Raw genomic sequence first — 27500 nt, 5'->3', positions numbered from 1 at the left:
CATTCTGACGTATGTAAGCGTTTATTTTTCTAACCTTGTCCAGATATAGCTACTTATGCTACTTTGCTGGCTTTAACAGTATCAGTCAAATTTTTTGTGTTCTAATAATCCAAATATGTGTTAAGAAAAGACCCCAACATGACAAGACATCCATTGAATTATGATGATGTTTGACATTTTCTTTCAAAATTTATTATTTGACAATATCAAATATATGTAAACATTTTAACAGTTTACGAGCATCAGCCTTATTGCTTTTCATCATCCCAGGTGTGATAAATGGAAAAATGTGCTTCACATTCTGTCCATTATGGGGATCAAGTCATCTCAGTTGCATGGAAGTTACAGAGTGTGCAGCCAACACTTCTCACCACACAACTACCAAACTTCAATAAGACTGGTGCATCATGCCTACCCAGACCAAAACCTGCCAGGTAAGAAATATCGGATAATCATTGTTAATATTTGGCTATATATGTTTTTTGGTGTGTGTTGGTAGATTATGAATGAATGAGTACTCTTTATGTTATGCATATTTTTAAAAATGAGTATATGAATAAATGCTCACATTTTTAAATTGATTAAATAATGGAATGCAATAACAAGATCCACATCATCAGGAACATACATGTGGTGTCCCTTGACTATTGTGATTTCTTTACTTGCATCAATATAAATATTATTATTATTTCTTATATGACTGATGACTGTATTCACCCCTAAACCAAAAAATATATGCATTAATTTATTCCTGAACGTAGTTGTACACACCTTATAAAGCTATATGAATTCGTTGGTATACTTCAAGATGCATATTTCATCATACATTCAGCCCTTTATGATTCTTGGATTGATATGCATGAGTCTAACCAAGATTTCCATCAGAAGTGCTCCTTTCTCTGCATATACGTGTGTAGTTAGCTTAGTTAAGAAGACCAAATGAAATGTGTGCTATTTGGAAAAAATGCCTGCTTTGAACAAGTATGAACAAGCACAAGCACTAGCGAAGGTGCCTCTGGCGTTTTGCCTCTGCCAGTTGGGGGGACCTGAGGAGGTATTATGCTGATTTTCCCTGGAATAATTATTGCTTCCGTGCGAGAGACCCATCTCTTTGTGCTAAACGCATAACAGAGGTGTTAGTATCTGGCAAAGAGGCGTACATTCCTCATTCTTTTTCTCAACCTAAACCTTCTAAACCTTGGTTTAACTCAGCCTGTTCTCGTGCTGTACATGATAGAGAGGTTGCCCACAAAAGGTACTTGAGCCTTCCATCTCCTGAATCTCATGCACTTTATATCTCTGCCCGGAATCATGCCAAGTCTGTTCTTCAACTTGCCAAACACTCTTTCATAAATAGGAAATGTCAAAATCTTTCAAACTCAAACTCTCCTCGTGACTTCTGGCATCTAGCTAAAAACATCTCAAATAACTTCACTTCTTCATCTTTCCCTCCTTTATTTCATCCTGATGGCACCTCTGCCATCTCTTCTGTCTCTAAAGCTGAACTCTTTTCTCAGACCTTTGCTCACAACTCCACCTTTGACGATTCTGGGCTTGTCCCTCCCTCTCCTCCTCCCTCTGACTTTTTCATGTCTACAATCAAAATTCTTCGTAATGATGTTTTCCATGCCCTTGCTGGCCTAAACCCTCGGAAGGCTTATGGACCTGATGGGGTCCCTCCTATTGTTCTCAAAAACTGTGCTTCTGTGCTTGCACCTTGCCTGGCCAAACTCTTCCAACTTTGTCTATCGACTTCTACCTTTCCTTCCTGCTGGAAGTTTGCCTACATTCAGCCTGTTCCTAAAAAGGGTGACTGTTCTAACCCCTCTAACTACCGTCCTATAGCTTTAATCTCCTGCTTGTCTAAAGTTTTTGAATCTATCCTCAATAGGAAGATTCTCAAACATCTCTCACTTCACAATCTTCTGTCTGATCGCCAGTATGGCTTCCGTCAAGGTCGCTCTACTGGTGATCTTCTGGCTTTCCTTACTGAGTCTTGGTCATCCTCTTTTAGAGATTTCGGTGAAACTTTTGCTGTTGCGTTAGACATATCAAAAGCTTTTGATAGAGTCTGGCATAAAGCTTTGATTTCAAAACTGCCCTCTTACGGCTTCTATCCTTCTCTCTGCAACTTTATCTCATGTTTCCTTTCCAACCGCTCTATTGCTGCTGTGGTAGACAGCTACTGTTCTCCTAAACCTATTAATAGTGGTGTTCCTCAGGGTTCTGTCCTGTCACCCACTCTCTTTTTATTATTCATTAATGACCTTCTTAACCAAACTTCTTGCCCTATCCACTCCTATGCTGATGATACCACCCTACATCTTTCCACGTTCTTTCAGAGACGTCCAACCCTTCAGGAAATTAACAGATCACGCGGGGACGCCACGGAACGCCTGACTTCCGATCTTTCTAAAATTTCCGATTAGGGCAGAAAAATCTAGTAGTTTTCAATGCCTCAAAACTCAATTCCTCCATCTATCAACTCGACACAACCTTCCAGACAACTATCCCTCTTCTTCAATGACACTCAACTGTCTCCTCTTCCACAATGAATATCCTCGGTCTGTTCTTTGCTCATAATCTTAACTGGAAACTTCACATCTCATCTCTTGCTAAAACAGCTTCTATGAAATTAGGTGTTCTGAGGCGTCTCCGCCAGTTTTTCTCGCCCCTCCAACTGCTTACTCTGTATAAGGGCCTTATCCGTCCCTGTATGGAGTACTCTTCGCATGTTTGGGGGGGTTCCAGTCACACAGCTTTGCTTGATAGGGTGGAATCGAAAGCTCTTCATCTCATCAACTCCCCTCCTCTGACTAACTGTCTTCAGTCTCTTTCTCACCACCGAAATGTTGCATCCCTTTCTATATTTTATCGCTATTTTCATGGTAACTGTTCTACTGATCTTGCTAACTGCATGCCTCCCATCCTCCTGCGGCCGCGCTGCACAAGGCTTTCTTCTTCCTCTCATCCCTATTCTGTCCAACTCTCTAATGCAAGAGTTAACCAGTACGCTCAATCATTCATCCCTTTCACTGGTAAACTCTGGAACTCCCTCCCTGCATCTGTATTTCCGAATTCCTACAACTTGTCTTCTTTTAAGAGGGAGGTATCGAGGCATTTGCTCCCCTAATTCTGGCTGACGGTTTTGGCACTTTTGTACTCTTTGGAGAGCCAGCTCAAGTGGGCTTTTTTCTAACTTTCTCTTTTTTGCCCTTGGCTGGCCCTCTTCCCTATGTAAAAAAAAAAAAAAAAAAAAAAAAAAAAAAATTATTGTGCCATGATAAGCACACTAAGTTAGATAAGGCTATGAGAAATTAAGGAGGCTCGATCTGGCCATCAACTTTTTTTTTTTTCATCAAGGGTGTTGGTAAAAACAAAAAAAAAAAAAAAGCCCACTAAGAATCGCCACACCCAAAAATAGTAAGTTAATACGAAACCCGAAACAATGGCCAATTAAGTTTGGGAGATGTCTTGATACTTATCTCTTGAAAGAAGTTAAGTTGTGGAGTTAAGGAGTGGAGATACTGGTTAACTTTTGGATATTCTTATTCATGCAGATATCTTCATTACTTAAAAGAAGCACACACCAATTATTATGTTCTTATTTCAGAAACTCCTGGTTTAGATAATGAGGCTGAGAAGTCAGCTGTAATTTCTACAGGTAAATATATAAATTATTGGTCAGTATTTACATAAGAAGATTTCTACCTTATAAATTAATTTCATAATGTACTTATAAGTACTGTCCATTTCATGGTGTCTGATTAATTCATGTATGATATTTGGTTTGTCAGCCGAGTTTATGCAAAATACTATGAGGAAATGCTGTATAAATGTGTTCAGGGAAATGATATCTCCGTGTAATATTTTTGTGTATGTATGTACATTCATATGTATTTTTGTGCTTCTTAGATTTGGTCATTGACGTGGAGGCCAGCAATTCCTTCTACGACTTTGGAGCCATGATTGGTAGTGTGGATGAAGCATTTGGTATGCATACCTGTGTTAACTATATGTGTATGAAACCCTTTTTTCTTTCCACAATTCAGGCATATGCATGTGAACTTACATTAGGTTCACCATTTATATGTGAAATATGAAGCATTGTTAGGATTATTGTAGCATATTTCAATTTATAATCAATTTGAATGGCTATATAGGCTAGCTAGACATAATAATGTAGGTAACATACATTTCAGGTACACTGGAGGAAGATTCTGTCCAGAACCACCTCCGAGGTGTAGCACCCCCAGATGGTAATATTTTTACTTTTGATGTTTTCTGTACTCACCACAAGTAGAGTAATTTTTGTATGATGAATGATTGGTGCACTATTGTTTGCCATGTATTGTTACCTATGTTATAATTAATATTAAGGTTTATAAAAATAATGATGTATGAAAAATTTATGTCTATAAACATTGTGAGTAACTAAGTTTTGCATTGACAGGTATGTCATCATGTGCAAGATTACCAGTGTACCACAAACAAGACAGAACCACTGCCAAAGGGGAGGCAGCAGATGGAACCACTGCCAAAGGGGAGACAGCACACGGAGCCACTGCCGAAAGGGAGGCAGCATATGGAACTACTACCCAAGGGGAGGCAGCAAATTCCACACCACCCTCAACATCAAGTGCAGAAATTGTTTCATCAGCAACCACTGGTAAGTGACAAATGATTTCATTTTCCTGTCAATTACTCCACACTGCAGTTAGCTTAAAAACATGTTTGTTATGACCTACAATGATTTTCAATACGCAGAATAGAGATTATGTTACGAATAACTACCATTGATAATGAGAGTACTCCTGAACTTATCTTTACTCTATTTATATTCTCCTATCTCTCTTGCCTATTTAAGAATATATTATATGTGTGTCTTCATTTTTCCCAGGTGGTACCCATCATATTGCATCACAATTAAAAACTCATGCTGTGTACATTATTTTTGTGTACCTAGCCAGTGTAATTTGTACTTGTATGTTGTCCAGAGCATTATGTGTGCTATATATATATATATATATATATATATATATATATATATATATATATATATATATATATATATATATATATATATATATATATATATATATATATATATATATATATATATATATATATATATATATATATATATATATATATATATATATATAATGTGAATGATAAAGAATAGTAATAATAAATATTTTTTTATATAACATGTAATGATGCACTGACTGCCAGATGCTGTACCTTACTCATCCTTGAATCTGTCTGCTTCTAATGCTTTATTGTTTTTTCTTTCTTGGGAGATGTATATCTGCATTGTACTACAAAATGTACCTATTGTTTCATGAGTATAGTCCACTTTGCTTGCATTGCACATTGATGGTGCAAATATTGTCTAAGCATTGGCATTTGTAGTACAAGTACAGCATGTATCAACTCCACAAAACTACAATACTCTATATATGTGCATGTTACACTATAGCATAAGTAACATGCAGTGTTGTCACTCGTCAGTGATGTTTTTTTTCTATTTTACTTTTGTTTCATAATAACACACCTGTTGTTTGTGTTCTTGTGTCTGCTCTGCTTCGAGTAATGCATTTATAAATTTCTTTTTGTACTATTTCTAATGTCTTCTTTTAACTTTAAATTAAAGGAATAATTTCAGTTATGTGTTTCCTTAGTCATATATGAAAACTTCGTTATTTTTTAAATGTATTAGCTTTGCTTACCTTTTTATGAAATTATCTATTTCATTAAAGAGTTTCTTAGCTTTGCTTAATCAGTGAACTGACAATTTGATTATAATTATGTTTCTTTGCTTTGCTTTAACTCGATATGAATAGAAAGCATGATTTAATTGATTCATTTCTTATGTTTGCATCGTGCTTTAGTTATTTTCAGGTTATTTTATTTATCAAATGGCTCGTAGTAATAAAGGTTGGACCCAAAGCATATTTATTTTTCTTATTTCCTACAATGATACGTATTGTGATATGGAATGGATGTTCTACACACACACACACACACACACACATGGAAATGGAGCTGTACATGGCAAATGGAGTTCAACACGACAAAATGCAAGAAAATAGAGTTTGGCAAGAGTGAAAGAAGAATCAGGAGTATGTACAAGATAGGAAATGAAGACATAAAAACCAGTCATGAAGAAAAAGACCTTGGGGTGACAATTACCAATGACCTATCGCCAGAGAGACATATAAACAAAATAATTGGAGAAGTATTAAACTTATTGAGGAACATAAGAGTGGCGTTCAGATATCTAGATGAAGAAATGATGAAGAAAATAATTACTGCAATGATAAGACCGAGGCTTGAATATGCAACAATACAGTGGGCTCGAACTTAAAGAAACACATAAGGAAACTAGAGAAAGTACAGAGGGCTGCAACGAAAATGGTGCCTGACTTAAGAGATTTGACTTATGAAGACAGACTGAAAAGAATGCAACTTCCGACCCTGGAAAACAGAAGAGAAAGGGAGACCTGATAGCAATATACAGAGTGATGATTGGCATGGAAAAATGGATAGGGAAGATCTGTGTATGTGGAATGGAAGAATGTCGAGAGGGCATGGGAAAAACTAAAATGGCCACTTATAGGAGAGATGTGAAAAATATAGCTTCCCTCATAGAAGGGTGGAAGCATGGAATAGTTTAGACGTGGAAGTGGTCAACGCAAGGAATATTCATGATTTTAAGAAAAAGCTGGACATTAATAGATATGGAGACGGGACAACACGAGCATAGCTCTTTTCCCGTATGTTACAATTAGGTAAATACAATTAGGTAAATACACACCAATCCCCATCAGAATGGGGATTGGTGGAGAGTGGAGTTCCACAGGGATCAGTGTTGGCACCAGTAATGTTCGCAGTCTACATAAATGACATGGTGGATGGGGTGTCCAGTTATGTGAGCCTATTTGCAGACGATGCAAAATTGTTACGAAAAGTGAGATGTGACAAAGATTGCGAACTACTCCAGGAAGACTTGGACAGAATATGGAAATGGAGCTGTACATGGCAAATGGAGTTCAACACGACAAAATGCAAGAAAATAGAGTTTGGCAAGAGTGAAAGAAGAATCAGGAGTATGTACAAGATAGGAAATGAAGACATAAAACCAGTCATGAAGAAAAGACCTTGGGGTGACAATTACCAATGACCTATCGCCAGAGAGACATATAAACAAAATAATTGGAGAAGTATTGAACTTATTGAGGAACATAAGAGTGGCGTTCGTATATCTAGATGAAGAAATGATGAAGAAAATAATTACTGCAATGATAAGACCGAGGCTTGAATATGCAACAATACAGTGGGCTCGAACTTAAAGAAACACATAAGGAAACTAGAGAAAGTACAGAGGGCTGCAACGAAAATGGTGCCTGACTTAAGAGATTTGACTTATGAAGACAGACTGAAAAGAATGCAACTTCCAACCCTGGAAAACAGAAGAGAAAGGGAGACCTGATAGCAATATACAGAGTGATGATTGGCATGGAAAAATGGATAGGGAAGATCTGTGTATGTGGAATGGAAGAATGTCGAGAGGGCATGGGAAAAACTAAAATGGCCACTTATAGGAGAGATGTGAAAAATATAGCTTCCCTCATAGAAGGGTGGAAGCATGGAATAGTTTAGACGTGGAAGTGGTCAACGCAAGGAATATTCATGATTTTAAGAAAAAGCTGGACATTAATAGATATGGAGACGGGACAACACGAGCATAGCTCTTTTCCCGTATGTTACAATTAGGTAAATATAATTAGGTAAATACACACACACACACACACACACACACACACACACACAGTATCGTTGACTAGTATACTGTGCAAGGTATGTGAAGAAGTAATTAAAGCTAAGTGGAGTGAGTATCTAGAAAGTGAAAACATTCTGAGTGAAAGACAGTTTGGTTTCAGAAAAGGAAGATCGTGCATATCCAATTTATTGTGTTTTTATTCAAGAGTGACTGACATAGTACAACATAAAGAGGAATGGGTGGATGCTATCTACCTGGACTTGAGAAAGGTCTTTGATAAAGTACCACACAATAGACTGATGTGGAAACTAAAGAAGATTGGAGGAGTAAATGATAAACTAGCAAAATGGATGGAAAATTACTTAGTGGGAAGAGAAATGAGAACAGTGGTGAGAGGAAGGAAGTCCGAGTGGAAGAAGGTAACTAGTGGAGTTCCACAAGGGTCAGTGCTTGGTCCCATCATGTTTTTGATTTATGTTAATGATATGCCAGTAGGAATTGACAGTTACATGAACATGTTTGCAGACAATACTAAAATTATGAGGAGAGTAAAGAATTTGGAAGATTGTAACAAGTTACAGGAAGATCTTAATAAAATATATGAGTGGAGTAAGGAGTGGCAGATGGAATTTAATATAGACAAGACCCATGTTATGAAAATGGAAAGAAGTAGATACAGACCAAACAGGGATTACAGGCTGGGTGATGAGAAAATTAAAGAGACCAATGAGGAGAAAGACTTAAGAGTAACCGTGCAAAACACTTTGTCACCGGAGAAACACATTAACAAGATTTTTTGGAAAACATACATGCTTCAAAATATTGGCCTTGCGTTCCACTACCTAGATGAAGGAATGATTAAGAAGAAAAAAGCTAATAAAAGACATCTGTCTAAATGACGTGAGAAAATACAGTTTCCCGCATCGTAGCATTGATAAGTGGAATAAACTCAGCAGTGATGTCGTTGATGCGGTGTGTGTCAATCAGATGAAAGAGAGATATGACAGGAATGGACAAGGAGACAGGACACAGAGAGCTTAGCTCGGGCCCTGTAATACACAAATAGGTAAATACAAAGTTGCAAGTCTGGAAAAGGAAATCAAAGAGTCTGGGGAGAAAACTTTGGGCCTTGCTGAAATTATAGATCAACAGATCATAGAAGAGAAGATTGCTGAGAAAGTGGTGAAGGTTATTAAGTCAAATGAGACATTGGTGAGGGAAACTGTAGACAAAAAGAGATGTGTGGTGATATTTGGTGTGGAGGAGGATAAGACACCGAGTAAAATGGAGAGAGAGAAAAACATAAAAAAGGTGATAAATAATATCATTAATGTGGTGCAGGAGGAGGGAAAAGATCTAGTACAAGAAATAGAGGACTTCCATAGAATTGGAAAGTTCACAGGAGAAGGTATGAGGCCAATAAGAATCAAACTTAAGTCACAAAAGGATGTAGATGAATTGGTGGAGAAGTCATGGAGGCTAGCCCAGCAGGAAACAACAAGGAAGATTTGGTTGAGAAGAGATCTCGGTGAAAAGGAAAGAGAAATGTTAAATGAGTTGAGAAAGAAGGCTTTGAAAAAAAATGAAGAGAGGACAGAAGAGGAGAAGAAAGAGTTTTCTGGAGAATCTTGGATATGAGACTGAGGAAGTGGTTCATAACCCAGAAAAGTACAGCAAGAAAGGACCAAAGAAACTTACGTATGAGCGGAATGTAATGTATTCCAACATAAATGGAGTGATATCGGGATTTTAGAACTCAACGATTACTTGAGGGACAAGAACCCAGATATTGTGGGTCTTACTGAAACAAAACTGAGAGAGGAGAAGACCTGATGATGGTTGGAGAAGGAAATATAATGTTTGGAAAAGAAATAGAGTAGGTAAGATGGGAGGAGGAGTGATGTTGCTGGTTAAAAAGATATAAAGGTGGATCAAGTGAAAGAAGGTATGGGAAAGGCAGAAGTGCTAAAGATCAGAGCAGAAACTAATGAAGGAAAAAGAGGCACTACATAGTGGTGTACGTACCACCTAAGACAAATGCATGGTCAGTACAGGAATATGAAGAAATGATAAGTGATACAGGAACATGTCTGGAAGAAATGTTGGGTGGCTGTGAACGAACTATAATGATGGGAGATTTTAATTGTAAAGAGGTGTGTTGGGAGGACTGGTCAATGGAAGGATCAGAGACAACATGGGGAAATACACTATTGACACTGGCAATGGAAAATGTGTTAACTCAGTGGGTCAAAGAAGATACTAGGTTTGGAGGAGAGGGAGCATCGTCAAGACTGGACTTGGTCTTTAGTACAGAGCCAATGGTCATTGAGGAGATGAGGGTGGAGTGCCCTTTAGCAAAGAGTGATCATGCAGTTTTGGAGTTTAAGGTGATAGATGAAGAGAAATCTAGAAGAAATGAAGAATATAAAGTGGGAAGATGGAATTATGCCAAGACAGATTTTGGAAACCTAAAGAAATTCTTTCAAGAGACAAATTGGATGAAATTCAAGAGTGCAAAGGGAGCAAATGAAAAGTGGAAGGAATTTATAAAAATATACAAAGAAGGTGAGAAAAATTTGTACCAATAAGACAACATAGAGAAGTTGGAAAGCAGGACTGGTTTAACGATAGATGTGAAAAGGCTAGAACAAGAAAAGAGGATGCATGGAAGAGGTGGAGAAGGAAAAGACGGATTAAGCAGTGGGAGTTACAAAAGAGCAAGAAATGAATATGTGTTGATTAGAAGAGAAGAAAGAAAGAAACAAGAAAAGGATATAATTGATAAATGTAAAGACCAACCAAGGCTTTTTACAGACATGTGAACAACAACATCAAAAATAGAGAAAGTATTGAAAGTTTAGAAGTAAATGGAGTATGCAGTGAGGATCCCAGGAAATGGCAGAGGCTATGAATGGATGCTTTCGGAAGGTATTCACAAAGGAGACTGCTTTTGACAAACCACTGGTAATGGAACAGAAAGGCATTATGAAGGAGTTTCAAGTAACTGTGGAGGAGATCAAGAATATGATGGGGAGTTTAGAAGTGAGAAAAGCTGTGGGACCTGATGGGGTATCAGGATGGATTTTAAGAGAATGCAGGAGCAACTGGCAGAAAAAGTTTGTGAAGTAATTGATGCCTCATTAAGGGAAGGTGTAGTGCCCCAAGACTGGAAAAGAGCTAACATTGTCCCAATTTATAAATCAGGTAACAAGAGAGACCCATTGAACTATAGACCAGTGTCACTTACAAGTGTGGTAGCTAAGATGTGTGAGAGGGTGGTGAAGAATAGATGGACAGACTTCTTGGAGAAAAATGACATACTTTGTGAGTGTCAATTTGGTTTTAGAAAAGGGCGTTCATGCACGACAAACCTGATATGTTACTATTCGAGGGTGATAGATGTAATACAGGAAATAGATGGTTGGGCTGATGGAATATATCTGGATTTAAAAAAGGCCTTTGATAAGGTACCACACGGAGACTGATCTGGAAACTTAAAATGGTAGGAGGAGTGCATGGCAGTTTACTAAAATGGATGGAAGACTTTTGGTAGGAAGAGAAATGAGAACAATAATTAAGGACAGACCATCAGAATGGGGCTTGGTGGAGAGTGGAGTTCCACAGGGATCAGTGTTGGCACCAGTAATGTTTCGGTCTACATAAATGACATGGTGGATGGGGTGTCCAGTTATGTGAGCCTATTTGCAGACGATGCAAAATTGTTAAGAAAAGTGAGATGTGACAAAGATTGCGAACTACTCCAGGAAGACTTGGACAGAATATGGAAATGGAGCTGTACATGGCAAATGGAGTTCAACACGACAAAATGCAAGAAATTAGAGTTTGGCAAGAGTGAAAGAAGAATCAGGAGTATGTACAAGATTGGAAATGAAGACATAAAACCAGTCATGAAGAAAAAGACCTTGGGGTGACAATTACCAATGACCTATCGCCAGAGAGACATATAAACAAAATAATTGGAGAAGTATTGAACTTATTGAGGAACATAAGAGTGGCGTTCAGATATTTAGATGAAGAAATGATGAAGAAAATAATTACTGCAATGATAAGACCGAGGCTTGAATATGCAACAATACAGTGGGCTCGAACTTAAAGAAACACATAAGGAAACTAGAGAAAGTACAGAGGGCTGCAACAAAATGGTGCCTGACTTAAGAGATTTGACTTATGAAGACAGACTGAAAAGAATGCAACTTCCGACCCTGGAAAACAGAAGAGAAAGGGGAGACCTGATAGCAATATACAGAGTGATGATTGGCATGGAAAAAATGGATAGGGAAGATCTGTGTATGTGGAATGAAAGAATGTCGAGAGGGCATGGGAAAAACTAAAATGGCCACTTATAGGAGAGATGTGAAAAAATATAGCTTCCCTCATAGAAGGGTGGAAGCATGGAATAGTTTAGACGTGGAAGTGGTCAACGCAAGGAATATTCATGATTTTAAGAAAAAGCTGGACATTAATAGATATGGAGACGGGACAACACGAGCATAGCTCTTTTCCCGTATGTTACAATTAGGTAAATACAATTAGGTAAATACACACACACACACACACACACACTGTGTGTGTGTGTGTGTGTGTATGTGTATTTACCTATTTGTATTTAGCTATTTGTGTATTACAGGGCCCGAGCTAAGCTCTCTGTGACCTGTCTCCTTGTCCATTCCTGTCATATCTCTCTTTCATCTGATTGACACACACCGCGTCAACGACATCACTGCTCAGTTTATTCCACTTATCAATACTACGATGCGGGAAACTGTACTTTCTCACGTCATTTAGACAGATGTCTTTTATTAGTTTTTTTTCCATGTCCTTGGAGATGATTACTTGTGGTCACCTTTATCAACTCTCTGTCCAATATGTCAATCTTGTTCCACAATTTATACATAATTATCATGTCTCCTCTTGTTCTTCTCTCTTCTAATGTGGTCAGCCCCAGCTTCCTCAGTCTTTCCTCATAGTCTAACTCCCTGAGTCCTGGTACCATCCTTGTTGCCAGCCTCTGTACCCTTTCCACCTTCTTCACATTTTTCTTCATATACGGTGACCAGACACATGCTGCATATTCTAACTGGGGTCTTATTAAGTTACATAATATCTTCTTTATCATTCCTTCATCTAGGTAGTGGAATGCAAGGCCAATATTTTGAAGCATGTTGTATGTTTTCCAAAAAATCTTGTTAATGTGTTTCTCCGGTGACAAGGTGTTTTGCACGGTTACTCCTAAGTCCTTCTCCTCATTGGTCTCTTTAATTTTCTCATCACCCAGCCTGTAATCCCTGTTTGGTCTGTATCTACTTCTTCCCATTTTCATAACATGGGTCTTGTCTATATTAAATTCCATCTGCCACTCCTTACTCCACTCATATATTTTATCAAGATCTTCCTGTAACTTGTTACAATCTTCCACATTCTTTACTCTCCTCATAATTTTAGTATCGTCCGCAAACATGTTCATGTAACTGTCAATTCCTACTGGCATATCATTAACATAAATCAAAAACATGATGGGACCCAGCACTGACCCTTGTGGAACTCCACTGGTTACCTTCCACTCAGACTTCCTTCCTCTCACCACTGTTCTCATTTCTCTTCCCATTAAGTAATTTTCCATCCATTTTGCTAGTTTATCATTTACTCCTCCAATCATCTTTAGTTTCCACATCAGTCTATTGTGTGGTACTTTATCAAAGGCCTTTCTCAAGTCCAGGTAGATAGCATCCACCCATCCCTCTCTATGTTGTAGTATGTCAGTCACTCTTGAATAAAAACATAATAAATTGGATATGCACGATCTTCCTTTTCTGAAACCAAACTGCCTTTTACTCAGAATGTTTTCACTTTCTGGATACTCACTCCACTTAGCTTTAATTATTTCTTCACATACCTTGCACAATATACTAGTCAACGATACTGGTCTATAATTTAGTGGTTCCATTCTACTACCATTCTTACATATAGGCACAATGTCAGCTCTTTTCCACTCTTTCAGGACTAATCCTGTTCGTATGGAGGTTTCCACAATATCAAATACGGGGTTCAACAATTGATCCTTACATTCATTTAGCAACCTCCCAGATATGCCATCAGGCCCCATTGATTTATTAATATCCATATTGCTTATCATTTTCCTTACATCTTCATTAGTAACCATGATGTCCTGCATTTGCTTTACTTCCGTAGGCCTTCCTCCCATAAAATGCTCCTCCTTTGTAAACACTTTGCAAAAGTTGTCGTTCAAAATTTCAGCTATATCTCCAGCATCTTCATATACTTCTTCCCCGGTTTTTACCTTTTCTATTGCCTCCCTTTTATTTAGTTTTCCATTTATAAATTTGTAAAACATTTTTGGGTCACTATCACAGTTTTCCACCACCCTCTGTTTATATTCCTTCTGTGCTGTTCTCCTTACTTCAACATATCTATTCCTTGCTGTTTTGTAGACTTCCCTTGATAATACATCACTGTTTTTCTTAAGTTTCTTCCATGCCTTTTCTTTGTTCTTTTTTGCTTCTTCACAATTTCTATTAAACCACTGTTTATTATTTAAAGTCCTCTTTCTGTGATATGGCACAAACTTTTTCACAGCAGAGTTATACAAATCCATAAATTTATCGTATTTCAATTGCATATCCCTTTCCTGGTATACCACGGACCAATCAATTTCATTAAAGAACTCCCTTATATGGTTATAATTTGCCCTAGTATAATTTAATTTTTCCTCCCTGCGTTCCACAATCTTATTCGTGCTTAATTCCGTATCCAGCTCAAAGCTTAGGACATCATGATTGCTTTTCCCCAAGGGACATTCATGTTCAATTTCCTCTTTTAGAGAGATTCCCCTGGTAAATATTAAATCCAACCTTGTTGCAACATCTTGTCCCCTGCACCTTGTTGGTGATCTCACCCACTGTGTCATCAAGTTATTTGTTGCTACCTTTAACAATTCTTCTGCCCACTCACCACCGTTCACCACTTTGTAGTCTTCCCACACTATTTCTTTGTAATTAAAGTCTCCAACTATCATCACTCTATCCCTTCTGATGAGTTCTTGCTTCATTCTGTCTAGAGTATTTCTCATCACCATTTGATACTGTTCATATTCCCAAGCACTGGTTCTGGGTGGTACGTATACTGTTATAATATTAATGTCCCTCTTGCCATCTGTTATAAGCATACTTATCACTTCCTCATTTCTCTTACTATAGTTCACCTCCTTCACTATCAGATCTTCCTTAGTAAGAACCATTATACCACCACCTCCTTTATTTTTTCTATCATTTCTCCATACTTTGTAGTGTTTTACAACAAACCAGTCTGGCTTTATTTTTGGTCTTAGCTTTGTTTCCACTACACACATTATGTCCGGTTTGTTATTTCTTAGGTAATCCATACATTCTAGCCTCTTAGACAGAAATCCATCTATGTTCGTGTAAGTCACTTTTATTCCATTCCTAGTCTCATTCTTCCATGTAATGCCTATTCCGTCTGTCTTATCCACCACTTCTTTAACCTCCCATTTCTCATCCTCCAAAAAAACTTGGTCTTTTCCTCCTCTGTTCTTTCGTCATTCCTCTCCTTAACTTCAGTTACAAGCTCCTTCATTTTCATTCGCTCATCTTGTGACATATTTCTTCTTATGTAAATTGTTTTTGTTTCCTCAAAGTCCTTAAGTTTCCAAGCCCTCCTCAACAAGGCCTCCGATGCCACCTGAGACTTTAATTTCAATTTTAATGGTCTATTCTTGCCTTCCTCAAAAGCTTCCAATCTCACACTTTCTTCTACCTCAGCATATAGGTCCTCTTCTTCCACAGAGATCTTGTTCAGTAAAGACTTAATCCTGTCATTTTCCTTATCCCTTCTGTCCTGCCAGTTCCTGTTAGTTTCCTCCCGCAATCCTATTATGATCACACATTTTTTCTTTTCAGCAATATCTCTCACCACATACTCATTTTCCTTTAGTGCCTTTACCATTTCCCTCTGCGTAATCCCTTTATTTTCCATATTCCTGCTTTTTTACTATCTCCCTAAACGACCTTTGTACCTCCTGATGTTCATGGTTCACTTCTTTCATCCTGGTATCAATTAGATTCCTCAAGTCCCCTTTGGATATTTTTATCTCCATTTCCATGAGTTTAGCCTTTAACTCTTCACATTGTTTCCTTAGTTGTTGGTTTTCTTTCTCCATCTCTACTTTTTCCATTCAATAGCTCTTTATTCGCTAACGTTAACAAATAGATCTCTTTTTTGAACGAATCATTCTCGGCTAGAACTCTATCCAGTTTTTCTTCTATGGACAAAATGTTTAGGAACTTATTTTCCAGTGCCTGGATTCTTGCATCCATATCTAGTTTCTCCAGTCCTTTTGGCGTAGTTATAAAACCTTCAAAGTGTCTGGCTTGTCTAGACGCCATTTTTGTTATCGTCAGCTGATTACGGCCAAAATAATCACCGCCCACACTCTCCTCTCAGGGATCACTCTCCATATCCCTCACTTTCAACACTAAGCGACAGTAAGACATTAACAGGACACTAACTTAGAGTTACCTGGGCCCTGTAACACCATAGGTATTTTCCTTCTTCCCGTCCGCAGCCGGAGACGAGCCATCCTCTCTCAGCGACGGCGACGGTGTGTGTGTGTGTGTGTATTTTACCTAGTTGTAGTTTTACAGGGCCTGGGCTTTATGCTCGTGTGTGTGTGTGTGAATAAGCTACATAATATGCATGTATTAGGCAGAGTTTGCCGTGACTTTTGGCAAATACTTCAGGAGGTTGAAAACTGTACCATTGTAATATATATATATATATATATATATATATATATATATATATATATATATATATATATATATATATATATATATATATATATATATATATATATATATATATATATATATATATATATATATATATATATATATATATATATATATATATATATATATAAATAAATAAATAAATATATATATATATATATATATATATATATATATATATATATATATATATATATATATATATATATATATATATATATATATATATATATATATATATATATATATATATATATATATATATATATATATATATATATACATATATTGTGAGGGCACTGCCTTGTTTCCCCTTTAATTCATTATTTTATTATATGCCCATTGTATGGCTGCCCCAAGAGCAGGCTGTCGCTGTTCCGCTGTGCGGCCAACCACCCTCGCTATGTTTTCACCATCTTGTTGTGCCTGTGAGCATTGCCTCAGTACCAGGGTAGTCTTCAGCTGAGGTGGACACGGACGCTCGTCGGTCTGGCACAGGGTAAAGAGAGCGACGTGTTGCTGGACTTCTCTAGGTGCTGGCTGGTCATTGGTCTGGGAGTTGTGCCCTCCCTTGAGTAGCTGGCTTGTTACTCGGTAGACCGTGGCTGTGTAGGACAACGGGCTTGTTGTCCTGAGGAAAGTGTGGCCGGTTGGGGCTGCATTTCCTGTCTGCCGTTTGTCCACTCGGGTGTGGCGACGCGGAGGGACACGTTATTGTTTCGTCCCGTTGTTGCTGTTGGTGGCTGTAGTCACCAGTGGGGTTTGGTGGGCGGCTGTGTGCTCCCATCATCTGTTGTGTAGTATCAGTAGTACACTGTATTGTAGTGGTTGTAGCCACGCACGCTATTGAAATCTGAGAGGCTTCGTGCTGCTGGCCAGTGGGTGCGTAGATCTCATCCGCCAGACTTGTCTGTGACGAGTATCTGGACTCTGTGTGTGGCTGTTGTCACCTGTAGGTGGTGTCTGGGCTTGTGTGTACACCACCGGATGTGCTGTACACCTCATATATTGTAGTAGTCGTAGGCTAGGAGTGTCAGTCTGAAAGGTCTTAGGAAGCACTTGTCGTAGTAAGATAGTATAGTAATATACTGCGCATGTTGTCCCGGTCTGTGAGTTATCACAGTCTGTGGAGAAGGTGTGTGGAGAGGCATTAATACTTCATTGAGAAGTGGGTGGAATTGTCCTAGTGGGCAGTTTCTCTAGGGGGTATTAAGGCCTCGCCCTGTTACACATAGCATCTACCATTTATAAATTCTACTTGGTTGGGTACAAGCGGAGAAGGAGTTGCTGAGGAGATTCCCTTACAGTGGGGGAAGTTATACACTGTTGGCGACCTTGAAAGAACCTGAGGGTTACGGCTGCTGTGATTTATAGTAGTGGGAACTCTGTGGAGTGTTATGTTCCCCACTGCACTGACCGTAACAAAGCTGGCGATTTTGCCAGGATAACACTCTAGTGAGCTGTAGCAGTTAACCGCAGCCGTGGCGTACGTATATATATATATATATATATATATATATATATATATATATATATATATATAAACCGAGATAAACTTATAAACTTCAATAATCACCTCCTGAGGTTTTTGCCAAAATTCATGGCACACACTGTATACCCGAAGCTGTAATAGGAATATTGGCTACATGGTAACTCAGGAAAAGTGCTTCATCCACGCAATAGATGGCGTGCCAAGAAACAAAATTCTGGTGGTATTTGGCAACTCTTTGGCATCACTTCTTAGTTATGTTGAATGCCAAGCTTTCCAGTCTTTCTTTTATACTGTCTTTGCGCCTGTGTCTCCGTGAGCCACTCTGGGTTCTCAATACGATGTTTGGAGTCTGTTCACCATCACCACTATCTCTGTCTTCTCTCTGTTCTGGGAAAACAGGTGGATCCTCTGAATCATTTTCCGAGTCTTCACTACTGCTGTCTTCGTTTTCTTCAGTTTCTTCCTCAAAATCCCTGTAGTCAGGCTCAGAAGCACTGCTAAATAAAAATTATCTGTCTTGTTCCATAGTGAGTTATGAACTGAGACGTACGTCCCTTCACTCTTATCAGGGTGCTTTCGACACGGCAGGTCGCTGGGGTTGCCAAGTGTCGCCCTCAGCTCAGAATGGGAGAATAGCTTAGTTACCCCTAAATATACAGAGCTAGTGACAACACTACAGGTGGAAAAAGAAGCCAGATACTTCCACTCGCCATCTGACTCGAGAAACCGCGCGTGGAGCTCAAACATGAGGCGCAAAAATTCTTGATTACGGGAACGATTGCTGTCGCTACGGATGCACTGATGTAATCGTTCACATACGATCGCCGGAATATAAGGGTTAAATCATCCTTGTATTCAGAACATGTAAAATGCATGGAACATATCACTGTATTGTCTACATTGAACACATCACCTTGGGAACAAGCTTGTCTGCAATTTTTTTCCTAGAGAAACTTGAAATACTTAATGCCTAAACGTACTGTTTTTCTTTTCGTGTTATTGCATCCAAACACTGAGTAATTGTTAGGCATGTTTAGTTGCTTACACTACTGTGGAGAGTTTGATGAACACTCCAGCTAGCCCAGTGTCCACAAGCGATATGTAAACAACAGGAAACCTAAGGTGTCAGGCCAACGTGCCCGAACGTCCCGCCAAAAGTCAGCTGTCAGTGAGCACTGAACTGGGATGGTGCAGGAAGTGTGACATGGATGACGTCACAACAACAATCGGTCTCTTCCCGCATTTCCCACTGAACACAAGTGAAATCCTTACATGTGATTTTTTGTGGATATTATCACGACACACAGTGACGCACCCATTATGGCCCCAAAACTTTACACTTCTTTTTTTATATGATATGACTATTTTCAAGTACAGGCTTAACGAAGGGGTTACATTCCTAAAAAACCCTTCGTTAAGCGAAACTTCGTTAAGCGAACCAATTATAAAAAGTTTAACCCGTGACTTGAACTTCCATTGAGAATAAACAAAGCGAAAGTGCATCATAGTACAGTGAAAGGTTTAATGAAAGAAAAAATAATGACATTAAACATTTAGGCCATTTAGTCTAAGTCATTATAATGTACACTAATGTATGTATGTACGTAACTTTATAATGTTGATGGTCTTAAATTAATGAAGGAAGGGAGAGTGGAGTGGAAAAAAACACTAACCGGCAACATGTGAAATGTAAACAAAGGGCGTATCATTGTATCACATAGAAAACTTATGTACCACATTTCCACAAGGCTTTCCATTTTATCCATTGTAGAATTACGAGTTCAGGTGGTCCTTTAAGCTTTCAAGGAAGATACGGTCTCACCAGCCTTCTGAACAGAGTCTGTTGACTTGAAAATAGTTGAGACAGTAGATGGAGTGAAGATGGTGGCGAGCAATGCTGTTAGTTTTCTGCCCTCTCTCGTGTCCGTGAATAATATCCAGCTTCACTTCGAGAGTAAGAGACTTCCTGGTCTTCTTATCAACGCTAGATGACATTGCAGGGCGTTTTGGTGGCAAGTTGAGCGAGAGAAGACAAGCTGCTGGTGACGCTGCTATTGTTTTGAACAGGGGGAGTGAGTGGTGCGCGTGTTGTTCATGAGAGGCGCTGGTGTATTCAAAAGTCTGTCGGCTTGCATGATACGGCAGTGCTTTCAAACTTGGAAAAAATTACCTGCATAAAACTTCGTTAAAGCGAGTTTGGTGTTCGTTAAACGAGCAGATGGTAGTAAAATAAAACCTTTGTTGTAGCGAAATTTCGTTGTGTGAACCTTCATTAAGCGGGGGTTGTCTGTATTTCAATTTCTGTAGGGATGATTTTTGACGTGCTGGAACACATTCCTTATTATTACATGTTATAATGGGTTCGGTATACGGTAATTTTGAATTGCGGTATGGTTTTCAGGATCGCATATATACCGTATAACAAGGACTAACAGTATATATATATATATATATATATATATATATATATATATATATATATATATATATATATATATATATATATATATATATATATATATATATATATATATATATATATATATATATATATATATATATATATATATATATATATATATATATATATATATATATCTGCATTGTAGGTGAGGGGGTGTCATCTGGCAGAGACTTTAAATAAAATAATCTTGTTTCAGCTGATGCTAAAAATATTCTAAGTTCATACTTTTTTGTTTGCTTTTGCTTAATTAAGTATGTGTCCATCCTATGAGAGGAAAATCAGTACATTACATAGCTTCCAGTGTTACCACTCACACCTGTTGCCCTCCATGAAAGAAATATGCAATTTTGAGAAATTTTCAATCTTTTTATATTTGGATCACAAATGGTAGATTAGTACTTGATGTCCCTCATATTCTGGCTGCCTTACTAAAGGTAGAGTTATTTCTCATTAGTAAACTATGTAAAGCTCTGCCTGATTTTTTCTTTCTTAGAAAAATACATCAACACATCTTAGACACTAAATTGGCCCACCATTTTCTACTAAAATTGAGAGATAGTCATCAAGAGGGATTTCTCTATTTATCTTATCTATCCAGTAATTAATTTATCTATAAATTTGAATCAGCTTCCTTTACAATAAATAAATAAATTAATAAATAAATGAAAACAAAAATCTAATGATATCCCTAAGAAAAATATGGTATCTCTACAGATGTACCATATACAGATACTATACAGTCTCAAATTCTGTTAGTTAGTGTCAAACAGTCATTCACCATTACAGTACTAACCTTGATTGTCTCATAGGCATCCATTATGATGGCAATGAAGAGGCTGAGTATCACATAGATGAATAGAGATATGAAGGAGTAGAGGTAGATGCGGGAGAACCACCAAACCACAGGATCCTTGCCCGAGGTAGAGGAAAATGTTGCAAACATGTCATCTCCATTTATGAGAGAGTAGAGGCACTCCATTGTGGACGAGAATGAACGGAACTGTGGAGCAAAATATAAGATTTTCAGTGTTTGCTTTGATACACAAAATATTAGTAAAAAATATAAGCAAAGCACAGAAAAATAAAATGTTTTAATATCAATGGTAATACTAAAAACTACTGAATACTTATTTTCTTGTGAGAGATACATCCAAAGTTTGAAGGCTATATTTAAAAATGCTTGCCTTCCTTCCCATCATGTGCAACCATTTTTTCTTCGTCCACAAAAAATCTTCTTTCATCTTATCATTCTTTTTTAGCATTTGTAACCCTTTTATTTTGACTACAGAGGTCCCTCTTTAATTTAAAAAATTTTATCCAGTCCATTTATTTTACTAAAGGTCTCTTCACTTTTCACATCTGTTCCAATTACATTTGTTTTCTTAATATGAAGAAACATTCCAACATTCCTCATTTTAGTCAATTACATAGCTACTTTCCTATGAACTTTTTTACATGTAAATGAGATGGTTTCTAGCACATTATCAACTAGCATTGTAACAATTCCAAAACATCAAGGTTATTCTATGAAGCATTTTGAACCCCTCTTTGGATTCGTAATTCAAACTCTGTGTGCATAGCTTGTGAGTATCGCTGCTAGATAGTAGGTTGAGGAAGCAGAGAACTTAAACCCAAGTTGCCATTACAGAAGAGACACCCAGCAGCTCCATTTACTTTTACTAGTTCTACCCAGGCTGGACTTTGCCCTCTCACCAAATATTGTACTTTAGAACCATCTGTGAACCTTGAAGATGACATAGCGTAAATATGTGACTGTAAAACCCTGGTGGAGTGGCTGAAATAAGCTAACACATGTTTTATTCTGCAGAGAGGAAAAAGTGTGGGGGAAGATAATATCTATGCCTATGATCTAAGTTAGGTGCTAAGATAGGGGATTTACTTTCTGCTGAGGTAAGTATGACCCCACATTGGGTAAACTCCAGTTTGCAGTTTGGAGGTGCACAGGTTAGGTGTCACCAGTAAATAGTATAGATAGTTTTTTTTTTGGATGTGTTCATATGTGTTGGTGGGTGCTGTAGGCCCTGTGTATCTGCACTCAGTTGTATGTCATAAGAAGATGAGAAAAGAGGGAAGCTGCAAGAGGCCGCCAGGCCTATAGGAGGCAGTCCCTGTGTGTTTAAGCTACCTAATTCCCTCTATCATCCCCATCCATGAACTTATCTAACCTTCTTTTAAAGCTCGCTATTGACTTATCTCTGACTACATGACCAGTGAGACCATTCCACTCATCAACCACTCTGAAAACCAGTTTCTTCCCATTTCTTTCCTAAGCCTGAATTTTCAAGTTTAAACCCATTATTTCTGGTTATGTACCCATTACTGATCCTAAGAACTATATTCATATCCCCTTTGTTAAAACCCTCATACCACTTACATAATTCTATCAGGTCTCCTCTTAACCTACATTTCTCTAAAGAATCCAGATTGAGTTTTTTTAGTTTCTCTTCATAGGGAATATCCCTCATTCCCTGTATCTTTTTAGTCATCCTCCTTTGCACTGACTCCAAAAGAGCTATATCCTTCCTGAAATGTGGAGACCAGAATTGTACAGCATAGTCAAGATGTGGCCTGACCAGAGAGCCAAGAATAATTTTAGTATTACTTCGGGACTCCTGCATTTAACACTTCTCAAAATTAATCCCAATACTCAATTCATCTTATTCCTGGCATCAATACATTGCTTCCTTGTACCGAGATCACAGTTAACTATGACTCCTAAATCTTTCTCATACTTGGAACTTCCTAGTGCCATGTTATCTATCGTGTACCTATTGCTTGGATTATCCCTACCTACGCTCAGTACACCACACTTCTTAATATTGAACTGCATTTGCCATCTATCTGTCCATTTCACTTCATGATATTTAAACGGACGTCACCGAGGCAACAAATGAGATGTCTAGGCCGCTCCTCGACAGTCTGTTGTTCGTCCTTGTCTGGTCTACACACCTAGCTCGGCTCCCAGTGTTTAGCCGGCTGCTCCTCGGAGCCTGCTGCTGCCCTTTTCTTTGTCTGCTTCTCCTCGGAGTTGCCCTGGTCAGTTTTCACATTCTCCTTGGGCGGCCCCGTTTGCAGATGGCAGACCCGTCAGGCCTTCGCGATTCGCCCCTTCGTCTGGTCGGCTTCCCCTCCATGGGGCAGGAAACGCCCCAGCGAAGATGGTGCTTGGACTGATGATCAGCAGAGGAAAAGGGACCGCCATGACCCTGGCCGTGACAGTGCGCTTCAGCTGGCTTCCGATTTGGCCCTGGCGGGGCTGAGTCAGCCCCATGATGTCAACTCAGCTGGCCCGTCCCTCGAGGATCGTGTCAGCCAATTGGGTTCCATTGTGGCGGACCTGATTACAAAGCTGGACAGGCATTCTCCTGAGACGGTGCCCCAGGCTGACAGCGGGAACTTCAGTGGCTTTGTCAGCCTCGAGAGAGCAGGATCCGAAAACAGGGAGGTGTGGGAGCCAGCGGCCGATCTGCTAGGGGGGCTGGATGACCTGGGCGGCTCACGGGTCACGCTTGACGATGCTGATTTTCATCGGGCTTTGGAAGAACTGGCGGGGCACTTTCATTGTCAGGAGAAGAAAGGTGAGCCCCTCTCTGACTGTTTAGCAGGCATTTTAGATGATACCCTCAGGCGTCGCCCTACCTCGGAGGGTGTGAAGACTACCTGTAGTAAGGTGAGGTTGCCCAGCAATGTTCCTAATCTGACTGTGCCTGTTACAAATGCAGTTATTACCAAGGCTCTAAGTGTGGGGGGCAGGCTGATTGATGCTCGCCTGTTTTTCACCAATGGCCTGCTCTCCAAGGCCCTGGTACTGGTTGCCCAAAGCCTGAATGACATTGGGGAGAGGAAAGGTAAGCCTGTTGATGCTTACCTGGATGGCCTGAATAACTGTGTACGTCTCCTGACATCCGCAGTGTATTTACCTTAACCAGCTCAGGAAGGAAGTGGCCCACATTCACATGAACGACTCAGCCCTTGCGGAGCTTTGCCGTTGGGACTGTGAAGTTGGCACAGCAGAGCTGTTCCCCTTTGATGTCATCAAGAAGTGTGAGAAGTTTCATCGGGCCAGGCGGCTGGGCAGGCCTTCTTTCCGCCCCTACCAGTCAGGAGGTCCTAGGCGGACGGCTACTTCCCACCAGGCTCCCAGGAGGGCCCCTCCTCCCCAGCACTCAAGGTTTCAGTCTAAGCCTTTTTTAGGCCAGCGGCCTCCTTCGCTGAGGGGGAACCAGCAGCACAGGCCGACCCAGTGAACCCTTGCCGAGTGAGTATTACCATTAACTCTTTATCCAATACCTCTGACAATTTTATGACTGGGAAAATTTTCACGGCCAGACAGCAGTGGTTAGCTCTTTCCTCTGATAAATGGATCCTTGATGTGGTTTGTGGCCATGTGCTTGAGTTTGAAGAGCTTCCCTTACAATCTGTCCTGCCTCGGCCCCTGCCCTTTTCAGAAAGTGATAGGGCGGCCCTGGATGCCGCGCTGCTTAGGTTTGTGGAACAGGGTATTGTTGAGAGATGTGAGTCCTCTCCTGGCAATGCTTTTTATTCCAATGTTTTTCCCACCGTAAAGAAAGATGGTACTACTGCCAGAGTCATTCTAAACTTGAAAGAGCTAAATCCTTGTGTTACTCACACTCACTTTAAAATGGATTCTTTTAAGGATGTGGTGCGGTTAGTCCAGCCCCAGTGTTTTTTCATGACTATTGACTTTCAGGATGCCTATTCTTCTGTGTATCTGAGATCTGAGGAAAGGTGTTGGTTCCGTTTTTTTTGGAAGGGCCAATGCTTTCACTTTACCTGTCTTCCTCAAGGGTTAACATCTGCCCCCTGATCTTTGCAAAATTATTGAAACCAGTGTTCTGTCACCTCTGGTCCCTTAGGATTATGGTCATCTGTTATATTGATGATTGCATCTTTTTTGCTGCCTCGGAGGAGCTAATTAGCAATGTGAGTTATGCTCTGTATCTTTTTTATTCTGTTGGGATCACTATTGTTAAAAAATCGGTTTTGGTGCCTACTCAGGAGGTGAAATTTTTGGGGATTATTCTAAACTCATGCCTCATGACTGCTACTCTGCCTCTAAGGAAAATTATCAAAATTCAGGAACTAGGTCGGTTACTGTTGAAGGACCGTGTCTCTTTGCGTGATTTAGCTTCCATCATTGGCCTCACTGTGGCTGCTGAGCCAGCAGTCGACCTGGCCCCCATTCGTTACAAGTACCTTGAAATCATTAGGATCAAGGAGCTTGACCAGCACCATGGGGATTACGACACTAGAGTTTCTTTGGAATGATCATGCTAAGGAATTAGTCCTTTCGTCAGTTAATAATGTTTCCTTGCAATCTAAATCACTGCGTTCCTCTTCCCCTGACCTTGAATTCTTTGCCGATGCTTGTCTGACAGGTTGGGGTGCCGTTGTCGGATCCGCGGCGTCGGGCAGCTCTTTGAGTCACGCGGAGTTAGACCACATCAATTGCCTAGAATTGCAAGCTATTTTACTTGGTCTCCAGTCACTATGTAAGGACGTCAGTAATGCCCACATCCGTCTTCGCTCGGATAACACCACGGCTGTTGCGTGCCTGACTCGTGGTGGGAGCACGAAGCTCCGTCTTTACTTTTTGATAGAGGAGATTTTGCTTGGGCCGGGTCACGGGGCATTACTTTGTCTGCGGCTCATGGAAAGGGTACCCAGAATGTGGAGGCAGATTCTTTGTCTAGGTTAAAGAATTTAGACACCGAATGGAGGTTGGACCCCCTTGTCTTTCGAAGGTTATGTGACATGTTTTATGCTCCCGATATTGACCTGTTTGCGTCGCGCTTAAATGCCCAGGTGGCTACTTATGTTTCTTGGAAACCTAACCCTGCAGCTACTTTTGTTAATGCTTTTTCAATTAATTGGGCAGACAGGACATCATATGCCTTTCTTCCTTTCAGTCTCATTGCCAGAGTGCTGCGGAAACTCCAGGAGGACCAGGCTTCCTTGATCACGATTCTACCTCTTTGGCCATCGCAAGCATGGTTCCCCAGAGTCCTTCAGTTCTTTGTTCAGCCACCAGTCCTCCTCCCTTGCCTCCCCGTGTCATTACCGCAGAACCCCGCTTATGTCCACCCGCAGGCCCGGTCTCTGGTGTTGACTGTGATGAGTTTATTGGGCGATCCTTTGAAGTCCAAGGCCTATCGCGAGACGTTGCCCAGTTTTTGCTTAACTCCTGGCGGAAGAGCACTTTAGAACAGTAGTGGCCGTATCTCTCGAGATGGGAGTCAGTTTGTCTCCGGCGGGAAATTGATCCATTTCTACCACCTTTAAGTTTTCTTTTAGACCTTCTACTGTGTGAGTTTCAGAGGGTTCCCGTTCAGAGTTATAGTACTATGAATACCATCCGTTTGGCCGTGTCTGCCATCGCTAAGATTGGTGATCAACTGGCAGGTCAACATCCGTTGGTTATTAGATTTATGCGAGCCGTCTTTCAGGAGAGGCCTGCTTTTTCTCACTGTCAATTTACCTGGGACCCAGAGTTAGTGCTCAACTACTTAAAGAGTCTCAGCCCTGATGAACGTCTTTCACTCATTCAGTTATCCCGCAAATTAACTGCCTTAATGTTACTGGTTTCGGGGCAGCGTGGCCAAGTCTTAAGTTTCTTAGATATCCGTAATATGTCTATCTCGGATTCCATGATAGTTTTTCGTAGTTGACATGTGGCTGATACTGCTTCGCAGTCACAGGTCTTCAGGAGATAATGATGATGTCCGCACCTGCCGCAGAAATGTCTCTGTCTCGCATATGTTGCCAGACAAGAGAGAAGCCATCTGACGGGTGTGTTGCAGGATGGGGTGTTCCTTCTCCGTCAATGATTGACACAATACATGTGCCCCCCACGGAATTAGCCATGGTTCC

The 27500-nt window shown here is 39.7% G+C and overlaps 1 protein-coding gene across 7 annotated transcripts in view; it reads right to left on the bottom strand.

Annotated features, from left to right (window-relative positions):
- LOC123500148 (mucolipin-3-like) overlaps positions 1–27500 on the bottom strand; it is a 608730-nt gene that overhangs the window by 82466 nt on the left and 498764 nt on the right. For all 7 annotated transcript variants that reach the window (XM_045248826.1, XM_045248829.1, XM_045248827.1 and 4 more), the window contains one exon: positions 21382–21588. In XM_045248826.1, the coding sequence (XP_045104761.1) occupies positions 21382–21588 (207 nt within the window). The remainder of the gene's footprint in view (positions 1–21381; positions 21589–27500) is intronic.

The sequence above is a fragment of the Portunus trituberculatus genome, chromosome 50 (genome assembly GCF_017591435.1).
Source record: "Portunus trituberculatus isolate SZX2019 chromosome 50, ASM1759143v1, whole genome shotgun sequence".
Lineage (NCBI taxonomy): Eukaryota > Metazoa > Arthropoda > Malacostraca > Decapoda > Portunidae > Portunus > Portunus trituberculatus.
Note: the sequence above shows the minus strand (reverse complement) of the source record. Positions and strands in the feature narration are given on the sequence as shown.